The 12,322-nt window shown below is 35.9% G+C and overlaps 1 protein-coding gene across 1 annotated transcript in view; it reads left to right on the top strand.

The window, feature by feature from the left end:
• Glipr1l2 (GLIPR1 like 2) overlaps positions 1-2,015 on the top strand; it is a 58,289-nt gene extending 56,274 nt beyond the window's left edge. Inside the window, exons 5-6 of the mRNA XM_046430660.1 lie at positions 1,598-1,624; positions 1,708-2,015. Of these exons, the coding sequence (XP_046286616.1) occupies positions 1,598-1,624; positions 1,708-2,015 (335 nt within the window). The remainder of the gene's footprint in view (positions 1-1,597; positions 1,625-1,707) is intronic.
• Positions 2,016-12,322: the final 10,307 nt, after the last annotated feature.

Raw genomic sequence — 12,322 nt, forward strand, 5'->3', positions numbered from 1 at the left:
GAAACTTTGTTATATATTCACAATGGAATATTACTCAGCATTAAAAGATAATAAAATCATAGGCATTTGCAGGTAAATGGATGGAGTTGGAGAATATAATGCTAAGTGAAATAAGCCAATCCCCAAAACCAAAGGCTAAATATTTTCTTTGCTATGAGAATGCTGACTCATAATGGTGATGGGGGGCGGGGAGCATGGGAGGAATGGAGGAACTTTAGATAGGGCAAAGGGGAGGGAAGAGAAAGGAGGGGGCAAGGGAGTAGAATGACGGTGGAATGAGTATGAAGATACGAATGGTGTGAAAATACTTTGTGTACAACCAGTGACTTGAAAAATTGTGCTGTATATGTGTAATATGAAATGAATTGCATTCTGCCATCATGTATAACAAATTAGAATAAATAAATAATTTAATAAAAATTTAATAAAAGGTGTAACAGTAATGGAGAGGATGGGGACTAGGGGGAGGACAGAGAAGAGGATAAGGGGAAGTATAAAAGAATGAATTAGACAAATTTATACTCTGTACAGGTATGAATATATTACAGTGAAGCTTATGAGTATGTGTAATTTTAATTCACATTATGATTCAGATATTAATGATGAGAAATTAAATAAGATGCAAAGAGGAAATGTACTATTACTTTATTGTCATACTAAAGTATCAATAAATATTAATACACAGAATAAAGAAAAAATACAGATCATATGGTGAAAAACGCTTTTTAGAAAGAAATCAATGTAAAAACCATTACATAAAATATGAAGTAAGATCAAGTACAATATGCTAAAATATTTCAAAGATCCTACATAAAGTCAGTTTATCTCTAAGGTACTTAAAAAATAAATTCTAAATTTTCCCCAAGGGGTAGAGATGAAGCTCTGGTTGATATCATTGATTTTGAACTTTTGTTTTTTGATTGGGTATTGCTAAATTGCTGAGGCTGACTTGAAACTTGCAATTCTCCTGCCTCAGCCCCCCAAGTCACTGTATTACAGACATGTACCACCATGTCCAGTTGACATTGGGTTTTTTGTATGTATGAACTCATTTATCTTTCCATTTTTTCCTAGTGGAATTCAGGAATAATTGTTTGACTCTCTCTGCTGAGGTGAGCAGACAAAAAGAATTTATTTCCTGATAACATTATGATCTAGTGAGGTAGATAGGTTCAAAAGAAAGGGAGAAAGCAGGAGAGAGAGAGGAAAAAGAAGAATGCCAGTATGTAGAGTGGTGTTGACTTTGCCTTCTCAGAAATGAAGAACAACTGAAAGTGTCTGAAAATAAGAACTAAGTGATAAAAATGAGTAAATTCATAGAAGGAATATAAGGTGAAAACAATGATTTAGAGTTAACACTAGAATTCATTTCTCGTCACTCCTGTATTTCTATACTCTCTACCAGAACAGGGTGACTTTTAGTAAATGAGAATATTGGTGATTTATGATTGGCTATTGGTTGGAAAGGGAACAACAAGAATGATGGCATGTTGTCTGAAAACTAAGAGAATGGTAGCACTATTATTGAAGAAATTCTTACATTATAGAGAAAGAAAAATTTTATGTAATTCTTTATAGACTTTCTTTTTCTTTCTAGGTAATGCAGATCGGGACCGAGCTATATGTATGTATTTTTGTTCTTTACTTCTTTGAACAATTCAACTATTTTACTTGAAACACAGCTTTCAATTGCTTCTCTATTTACAGATTACCAATTCTGGTATCCAAGTTGGGAAGTGCCCCGGCCAATTATATGTGATCCACTCTGCATATTTGTTTTATTACTGAGACTGCTGTTTTTTATTATGTGTGTCATAATTGTTTTGATAGTGCAGCCTTATTTTCCAAATATTTTATTGGAACAACAGATGGTATTTACTCCTGAATTATCTATAATAGAGAGAGGAAAAGGGGGAAGAAAGGCAGAGAAAGAAGAAGATAAAATGAAATATGAAGATGAAAAAGAAGAGGAAGAAGAAAAGGAAGAAGAGGAGGAAGAGGGAGATGAATTATAATTAACATAAGCCAAAACTATAACATTTTAAAAAGCAAAAAAGAAAATTTAAAACCCTGAGATTTAAAAAGAAAGAAAATATACAAGCCACTATTGCTATATTTTTTATGCTATTCAACAAATTTAAATTTGAAAAACAACAACAAAAAAGCAACCCCAAAACATGTATTGTACAGAAAGTATTAAGACAAGCTCTTAGATACTATGAACAGATAAATATGTGATAATAGGAACTAAGAAGAGATTTGATTAACCTGATTAATCTTAAGATTTCACTACAGTGTCCTGTTAAAGGAGGGAATTTATGTTTTCTAAATATGTCTCTATCTCTGTTTTAAATATTGTTTTACATGGGTTAATAAATTTCTCAAGTATTATACAAGATTTAATAAGGTTCTCAGGACCCTTCTAAATTCAGAACAGCCATTTAATAAATATTTGCTTGTTTGTTTTAATTATTACTATCATAGATGTTATTGGTGGTAGTGTTATTCTCCATGTGGTATTAAGGCATCAAACATTTATCTTTGTGATGTATCTTTTTGGAATGACTTAAGTAGTACCTGTACAACCTGTTAGGAGATAAATTTATTATTTCTACTTCATGTTTAACATTTCATTGAAGACTTGCTGTAATTTTTGTCACCAAAGACTAAGAAAACCCAATATTTTAATTAGTTGTGATTGAGCAATATTACTGCTTCCAAATTTATATGATAAAATAAATACATTTAAACTATTTACTTCTATCTATTCAGTATGTTTAACAGAAGTTCATAAATTTATGAACTAAAATAAGTTAACTACTTACCACTGGAAATGCTAATAAATTTGAGAGCTTCTGGGCTTTTTTTTTTTTTTGTCACATTTACATTGCTTGTTTTTCAAGAGCTCTGCATTTTAGAATAATTTTGTTTCTGTAAAGTCACCTCTTTTCATATACTGCATCCTGAGAAAACGTCCTAGGTTCTTAGATAGAGAAATGGGGCTGGTTCTCTATCATGTTTGTATTTATTATTATTGTCATTATTATTTATTATTTGTATTCAACTTAATAGCTTCCAAAATGCTTTCACATGACTATTTAATATTCAGAACCATTCTGCATAGCTGTTATCTCCTCCATTTTTAAAATGAGAAATCTTGGGTTCATGAAATTATTTAACCCAAGACCAATAACAAATTAATTTAAAACATTTTGATCCATTTTATAAGTATAAATTTTTATGACACCATGTTTAATTCACACATATGGCCAATATGTTATATATCTATCTAAATTTTTTTAAATGAGGAAAGAGGGGGCTTAATTTGTTTTTTTTTTTAAGAGAGAGAGAGAGAGAGAGAGAGAGAGAGAGAGAATTTTACAATTTTTTTTTTTAGTTTTCGGTGGACACAACAACTTTGTTTGTATGTGGTGCTGAGGATCGAACCCGGGCTGCATGCATGCCAGGCGAGCGCGCTACCGCTTGAGCCATATCCCCAGCCCTATCTATCTAAATTTAAACCTTCTATATCTAATTTTCTACTTATTCTTCAGGTAACTTTGTAGAGTACAACCCTTAGCTATAGGTCAATAGTTCTTAACTGGCAACAACTCCTGACATTTGTCAATAACTGAAAATGTTTATATTATCATGACCAGGGAGGTGTTGCAGGTAACTACTGGGTAAAAACTAGGAATGCTGCTAAACATCCTGAAATGCACAGGACATTACCCCACAATGAAGAATTGGTCAGTCCAAAATGTCAGTAGTGCTGAGTTAACAGTTCTGTTACAGTCTTATTTACATCCTGAAGATGTGTAAATTACATATACTTTGGTTATAGTGTCACATTTCCTTAAACTTCAGGAAATTGTTCCATCCTATTTCACATTCCCTTTCCTTCTCCATCCCATTCTCGTATGGTTTCCATGCATACAATCATTCTGTTGTTGTGATTGCTTTTTCCTAGTTCTGGAATGGTTCACTGACCACAGTTGAGGTCAATTATTGTCTTTAGGGATACAGGCAGATATTCAAGGCAGGTCTTCATTGGTAGCTGAAGTTTTAATATGTAAGTTTCTGAGGCTATTTAGCATGACACATGGAAAAAAGAATAAAATACAAATAGAGAGTAGCAGTGAAAGGTTGTTGTCCTAAGACCTAGTTTTATAACTTTTCACACTATTTTGTTTTCAACAATACACTAATAGGTTAATCATCCAGTAAATTTTCCTTTTTCCTTAATTATTTTGAGTTGGATTTCTATAACTGACTCAAATGATGGGCCATTCTTAATATATAGTTATTTTCATGAATTTTTTTTATTATTCTGAAATAACATGAAAAATAATGGCACTAAAACTCCAATTTATGGATATCCTTCATGTCACCACATGGTTAAAGGAACAGAGTGTCCTCTTAGGTTTTGTTTCCCAAGCTGGTGTTCTGATAATATATGTAGATCTTTCTAAACCCACATGCCCATGAACTTAGAACTTTAGTTTGTAATTTTTATTTTCATTATAAAAGTTATTCATTGACCCCCTTCAGTGAGCCTAAGAGATTATTAATATGAATCTCAGAGAGTTTGGGGAAATTACCCTTATTCTGCTTCCATAGCATTAAGTTCAGGAACATACATTGATCAGGTTATTCTGGCCCAGATAGTATGGTATAGTGGATGAGCATTTGGTTCATGCCTTAAAGTAATATCTATTCTAGTTTGCATTGTAGAACTCTTGAGACTTTCGAGGTACTCCTGGACCAGGTGATGTCAACTCTAGCAAGAGTCTATACTAAATTATGGGCAAAAAAGTTCTAGTATATGACTAGGCCTAGAGAAAGACAGACATGCTTCTAGTCATTCTTTCATTTATACTTTCACATCTACAACCACATGTCTGCTGGTGAGGTTTAGTACTACCATTTAGTACTCCTGTTTGTGCTCTCATGGTCTTGGATAATGTTGCTGATTTGTCTATGTCCTAAAGTTCTTTTGTGTCCTTTGCATAAGTAAAGCCTATCTGATGTTCTGGAGTATTAGTGCCTTGTCTATTTATATTGTCAAGATGGCGGTAGTACAGAGTGGCAGAAAATGGAAATGGTACAAGGACTCCATATTAAATATGGATAAATGTTTATGGGGGAGAACTTGGGTATAATAAAGGGTACAGAGATGATATTAGGTTACCATGTTAGTTTGCTGCTGGCCTTTGATTTAGCTATGGGCTTAAACAAGTATACCAATTAATATTGACAAAATATTAGTGATCCAATGATGTTTTCAATCTTCCATTTAAATAGTCAAGTATGAGCCAAGTGCAGTGGTTCATGCCTGTAATCTCAGTGACTTGGGAGGCGAAGGCAGGAAGATTGCAATTTCAAGGACTGCCTCAGCAACTTATTGAGACCTTGTCTTAAAAAATAAAAACGACTCTGCATATAGCTCAATGGCAGAGCACCCTGGTTTCAATCTCCAGCACCAAAAAAAAAAAATGTAATTTCTTTTTTCAATTGTTTCTTTTGTTTCAATTTTATTGATTTCAGCTCTGATTTTAATTATTTTTTGCTTTCTGCTGCATTTGCTGCTGATTTTTCTTTTTCTAGTGCTTTGAGATGCAGTGTGAGGTCATTTATTTGTTGGCTTTTTCTTCTTTTAAGGGACGAACTCCATGAAATGAATTTTCCTCTTACTACTGCTTTCATAGTGTCCCAGAGATTTTGATATGTTGTGTCTGAGTTTTCATTTACCTCTAAGAATTTTTTAATTTCCTCTTTGATGTCGTCTGTAACCCATTGTTCATTCAGTAACATATTGTACATTCTCTATGTGATGTAGGAATTTTTCTTCCTTATTTTTTTATTGATTTCCAATTTCATTCCATTGTGATCAGATAAAATGCATCCATTGTATTTGCTAAGAGTTTCCCTCTGACATAATGTATGGTCTATTTTTGAGAAGGATTCATGTGCTGCACAGAAAAAAAATGTATCCGCTTGATATTGGGTGGTATATTCTATATATGTCAATTAAGTCTAAGTTATTAATTGTATTATTGAAGTCTATAGTTTCTTTATTCAAATTTTGTTTGGAAGATCTGTCCAGTGGTGAGAGAGGTGTGCTAAAATCTCCCATGATTATTGTGTTGTGGTCTATTTGACTCTTGAACTTGAGAAGAGTTTGTTTGATGAATGTAGCTACACCATTGTTTGGGGCATATATATTAATGATTGTTATGTCTTGTTGGTGTATGGTTCCCTTGAGCAGTATGTAGTGTCCTTCTTTATCCCTTTTGATTAACTTTGGCTTGAAGTCTATTTTATTTGATATGAGTATGGACACCCCTGCTTGCTTCCAAGGTCCGTGTGAGTGGTATGATTTTTCCCAACCTTTCACCTTTAGTCTGTGTATGTCTTTTCCTATCAGATGAGTCTCCTGTAGGCAGCATATTGTTGGATATTTTTTTTAATCCAGTTTACTAGCCTATGTCTTTTGATTGGTGAGTTTAAGCCATTAACATTTAGGGTTACTATTTAGATATGGTTTGTACTTCCAGCCATATTTGTTTATTTTTGTTATTTAACATGATTTGTTTTTCCTCTTTGATTAGTTTTTCCTTTACTGTACTACCTCCCACTGTTGATTTTCATTATTATTTCTCATTTCCTCTTCATGTAATGTTTTTCCAAAGATGTTTTGAAGTGCTGGTTTTCTAGCTGCAAATTCTTTTAACTTTTGTTTATTGTGGAAGATTTTTATTTCATCTTCAATCCTGAAGCTTAATTTTGCTGGATACAAGATTCTTCGTTGGAACCCAATATCTTTCAGTGTTTGAAATATGTTGTTCCAGGATTTTCTAGCTTTCAGAGTCTGTGTTGAAAGATCAGCCATTAACCTGATTGGTTTACCCCTAAATGTAATCTGCTTCCTTTCTCTTGTGACTTTTAAAATTCTCTCCTTATTTTGTATGTTGGGCATCTTCATTATAATGTGTCTTGGTGTGGATCTCTTGTAATTTTGCACATTTGGCATCCTATCGGCTTTTAGGATTTGGATTTCAGTTTCATTCTTCAAGTCTGGGAAGTTTTCTAATATTGTTTCATTGAACAGATTGCTCTTTCCTTTGGTTTAGACCTCTATACTTTCCTGTATCCCAATAACTCTTAAGTTTGGTCTCTATGTTATCCCATATTTTTTGGATGTTCTGCTCATGGTTTCTTATCAGTCTCACTGAGCTGTCTACATTCTTTTCAAGTTGATATACTTTGTCTTCATTGTCTGATGTTCTATCTTCTAAGTGTTCAACTCTGCTGGTAATACTCTCATTTGAGTTTTTAATTTGGTTTATTATTTCCTTCATTTCCAGGATTTCTGTTTGGTTTTTTTGTATAACCTCTATCTCCCTGAAGAGTTGATCTTTTGCTTCTTGGATTTGTTTATGTAATTCATTGTCAAAGTGATCTTTCATTGTCTGAATTTGCTATATAATGTCTTCTTTGAGACTCCAGATCATCTGAAGCATGTATATCCTGAACTCTTTATCTGACATTTCATCTGCTGTAGATATTACCTCTTCTAATGTTGAATTGACATGCATTGTTTGTGGTCCTTTCTTTCCTTGTCTTTTCATACTGCTCACATTTCTTTCCAGCTTTGTGAAACTGTTGTGTTAATGATTTTCCCCCTATGTATTTATATTGCTCTTGTATGGTTCCAAAATCTCTCTTTTGTGGAGAAAGACAATGTTAACAGTTCCCAATATCAATAGTACATCATCTAAGCACAAGTTTTCATTACTAATACATTTATAGTTAGACTCTATAACTTATTTATAGTTATTATTTAAAAATATAGTTATTAGTTTCATAAGAAGCATACCATTTCTGATGGCATATAGAGAACTGAATTTTTGACCTAGGATGAAAGGAGTGAGGGTATGAGGTTAATCTAACTTAGCAAATTTGGAAGAGAACTCTAACCAATAGACGGGAAATTTATAGAAGAAATGTATAAATTCAAACTCCTATCTGTATTTAGAAAATTACCCTATATATAAATAGTAAAAGTTAGGGGGTTGAAAGGGTATAGAGGGAGTAAGAAGGGAAAAATATAACAAGGAAAGAAAGAGAAAAAAGAGAGAGGGAAAAAGAAAATAAGAAAAAAAGGGGGGAGGTGGGGCATATGCAATTCCTCCATATTATATTATTCTGGTGATTCAGTTGTTAAAGTCCTATTTCATGCAAAGTTCTTGGTTTCACATATGTTGAGGTTGTGAGGACCAGAGGGGGAAGGGTAGAGGAGAATGGATGAATGGATGAGAAGAGAGAGAGAAGAAAAAAAAGCAAAAAAAAAAAAAAGTCTCTCAGAACTCTGTTTTCTTTTCTTCCAGTAGGTGGCGTTGTCTATTCCTAGCTTGAGTCTCAGCGTTCAGGGTGGTGGATATAGCCAGTGTGAGAGGACTTGAGCTTCCACCTGTAGCCTCCCTACTCTTAGTCTCTGAGATGGAAACCAGGTGCCTGTACAGTTATTATTTTGCATTGATAGCTACACCCCCCAAAAGCTTGTGGGAAAAATTTTGAGTTATCACAGCTAAGGATGGTGGATTTGGAAACTGGGTACTGGATCAGCTGCAGAACCATGCTGGTAGCCACGCCCACCGGTTGATGGGTTTTAAGGGTTGATGGGTTTTTCCAAGATGGGTTCCTTCTGTTTCCCTCGTAGGGTGTTTGGTGAGGTTGGGGGTGCTGGGAAGACCTTGTGTTTGTCCAGAGCTCGATCTGGTGACCCGCAAGCAAAGCCTCTGCGTTCTGTGCCTCCTCTGGTCTGCACCAGAGCGGCTGGCGCCGGCTCCTCCTCCGATCTCAATTTCTTAAAATCACATAAAGGTGAAGCTTGTTTGGTTTGCTGTGGGACCTCAATTTTCCACAAAAATTAGCAAGAGTGCTGAGTTATAATGGAAACTACACAGCAGAAGGCCAGGGAAGAATAGGCATAAGTACAGAATGTTCATATGGAATAGGCCAAAGAAAATGGGGAGAAACTGTATTCATTGAGCACACCCATGAACCTCTTCTGATGACCATTATGTTGTCATTCGACATAATGTTTCAGAAAAACCAAGGTGATCTGCGGAGGCACATTGCGGAGTTGTGGAGATGGGGACACTGAATAGTACCTTTTCCTTTCCTTCCATGGCAGAAATCAAATTTGTCCTGAAAAAGGGAATTTACAGAACCACAAGCCCACTAACAAACTGAAAATGGCAACTGGCTGGGAATTCGGGAAGTATTAGAATGTCTAAAAAAAAAAAAGAAATTAAATCTAAGAAGTATTAATGTTATAACTCTTTACTAAGCAGACTTGATAGACCACATAAATAGAATCAATAGAGGAAACCATAATCACTAACCTGTCTCACACAAGTTGGAACAGTGCAGCATTGGTGACTAATTTCCTTAGATTAGCATTAACCAGTACAGAAAGATATGTTTTATATATAATATGTATATATATATATATATACATATTATATACTTAATATCTACCTATAACTTATAGTTTAAAGAAACTCTTACTATGTCTCTATGTCTTCTGTCAAGAATATGCTACTTTGGGGAGCAGAACCACAATGCCTGCAGAGTAGGTGGTCAGTGGGAATGATGGTAATCAGGCCACTCTTGCTTCAAACCCTCCATTCCTACTCTCATATATTGTTCCTGTTGAAGACATATCATAAGGATATTGCGTTTAGTCTGCAATTTTAACTGCCCCTCAAGAAACTGCCCCAAAGCTTTATCAGGCCAGGAATCTCTACATGGTATTATGTGTAATAAAACTGGTGGATTCCACAGCCAGGCTCTTCTCCTGAAATGCCTTTACTGTGAAGTGAAATGTCTGATTGGATGCTAGTGTGTGGTCTTCTGCGCCTCTGGATCAGACCCTGAGTCTGAGAGCAGAAAAGTCAAATTCCATACTCAGAATAGGTGTCTATACCAATAAAAAAGAAGCATTGACTTTTCTCAGATGCAAAGGACTCAATGTACTAAATTTGCCAACAAATGCCAGTTAGCGTCCTCAAAGAATAGTGCTATTTTGGGAACGCAGCATTCTTCTCCATTGTTGACAGGCTGTACATGCACAGGTACCTAGTTCAGCCTTGATAACCAGGAGTCCATGCAAATGGGCCTGTAGTTAATTTTCATGCATTTCATATGCCCATCACACAAATTCTGAGTGACCAAAGGATAAAGACTGGTCTAGTGTCAACTGGTTGTGTCATTTTGACTACTTAATTGTTCAGTGTTTCTATTGGGTACTGTTTTAATTAGCTTTTCATCTCTGCGACAAAAATACCCTACAAGAACAAATTGAAGGAGGAAAAGTTTATTTGGCATTCATGGTTTTAAAGGCCAACCCCATTGCTCTGGCACCAAGGTGAGACAGCACATCATAGGGAAAGGGCCCAGTGGAGGAAAAGTTGCTTCAGCTCATGGTGGGATTAGCAAGCAGAGGAGGGAAAAGGGGGCCTCAGGAAATATGCATCCTTCCAAGGGCACACACACCCCAGTAACTTACCTCCTTCAGCCTTGTCCCACCTGTCTATAGTCACCATTCATATAAGGATGGGATGATCCTCACAATCCAATTATTTCACACTCCTTTGTTAATACAGGATCTTTGAAGGGGTACCTCATATCCAAATCATAATATTCTGCCCCAGTTCCCCAAAAGCTCATGTCTATATCACAAAGCAAAATGCATTTAGTTCATCTCCAAGAGTACCATAGTCTTAAATAGTTTTATCATTGCCCAAGTTCAAAGTCTCCTCTGAGACCCAAGGCAAACTCTTAACCATGAACCCCATTAAAAATCAAAAGCAAGTTACATATATCCAATATACAGTGGCACAGAATAAACATTTCCATTCCAAAAGGGAGGAGCAGAGGCAGAGAAAGAAGGGATGGGGACAAAGCAAGTCCAAACCCCAGTCAGGCAGACTGGTCCCTTAGTTCCAACTGTAACTTTGTACAGCATCCAGGACATATGGTGGTGAAATTTTATTTCCAAAGGGTTTGAGCAGCCCTAACATTTTGCCCTTACTGGTTTCAGCATGGATAAGCTTGCTTTTAATCTGGCTTTCTCCACAGGCAGCAGCTTTTCATGACAGACAGTTCATATTATTCTCTTAATTCCTAGGGTCTCCATTCCAGTCTTGGCTTCTTCTGCAAAGCATCATGCATCAGCCTCTCAGGGGAAGCCTGTGTGGACTCTTGCACTACTATACTTTGCCTGACCTCACAGGCCTTACTTTCAAATTTCAGTGGAAAACTCCATGACCACTGAACTCCAACACCCTTCATTCCTGCAAGACTGGCATCATGTGTATGGTACCAAGGTCTTCTACAAGCTCATGCAATACCTGGGCCCTCTAGAATCATGGCTGCAATAGCTTCAAGTGCCTACATAGCTCAGCATGGTGAAACAACTTCCTAGGCACAGCCCCCCACACTGGGTGAGCAGGGGCCCCCAGGACCTCTTCTCAAAGAGATCTTTTTCTTTTACATCTTTTAGGCTGTAGTGAGTATGTTCTTGCAAATGCCTGAGATGCCTTCAAGGCATTTCCTATTGTGTCTTTGTAAAGTACTTAATATCTCTTTAAGGTTTATAATCCAAGCATACCGTCCTTGGCCTCAGAATTAAATGTAATTTTTTGGCCAAACTGAAAATTCTTAAATCCTTTAGCTCTACTTTTTGCTCCAGTTTTCACAGTAAGCCTGTCCAAAAGCTGCTAACAATATCCGTGCCACTGACTGAATACTCTGCTGCCTTGAAATTTCCTCCACCATTTTAATTAGTCCATCACTTTTAAATTCAGCCTCACAGGGGGCAACCTATGGGGACTCATGCATTTTGACATGGCCAAAATGCAATCAAGTGCTTTGCCAGAATATAACATGAATAACCTCTAGTCCAATTCCCAACAGAGTTCTCAATTTCCTCTGAAACCTCATGAGCACAGTCCACATTCCTATCATCATTGTGATCTTCTGAGCTTCCACAATAGCATCCATTAAACTCTACCTACAACATTTCAAGGCTTTTCCAGCCGGAATTTTTAAGCTTTTCTAAATTCCTCTTGAAAACCATTTCCAAAAGCTTCTGAACCACATGATCAGGTTAGTCTCAACAGCCCCAACCAGCACCAATTTCTGTTTTTATTAGCTTTTCATTGCTGTGACCAACATACCTAAAAAGAACAACTTAAAGGAAGAAAAGTTTATTTGGGGCTCACAGTTTTAGAAGTCTCTAAATCAGACTTCT

The sequence above is a fragment of the Marmota monax genome, unplaced genomic scaffold, assembly GCF_021218885.2.
Source record: "Marmota monax isolate L192 unplaced genomic scaffold, Marmota_monax_Labrador192_F-V1.1 WCK01_AAM20220418_F8-fsc00056, whole genome shotgun sequence".
In the NCBI taxonomy this organism is placed as follows: Eukaryota; Metazoa; Chordata; class Mammalia; order Rodentia; family Sciuridae; genus Marmota; species Marmota monax.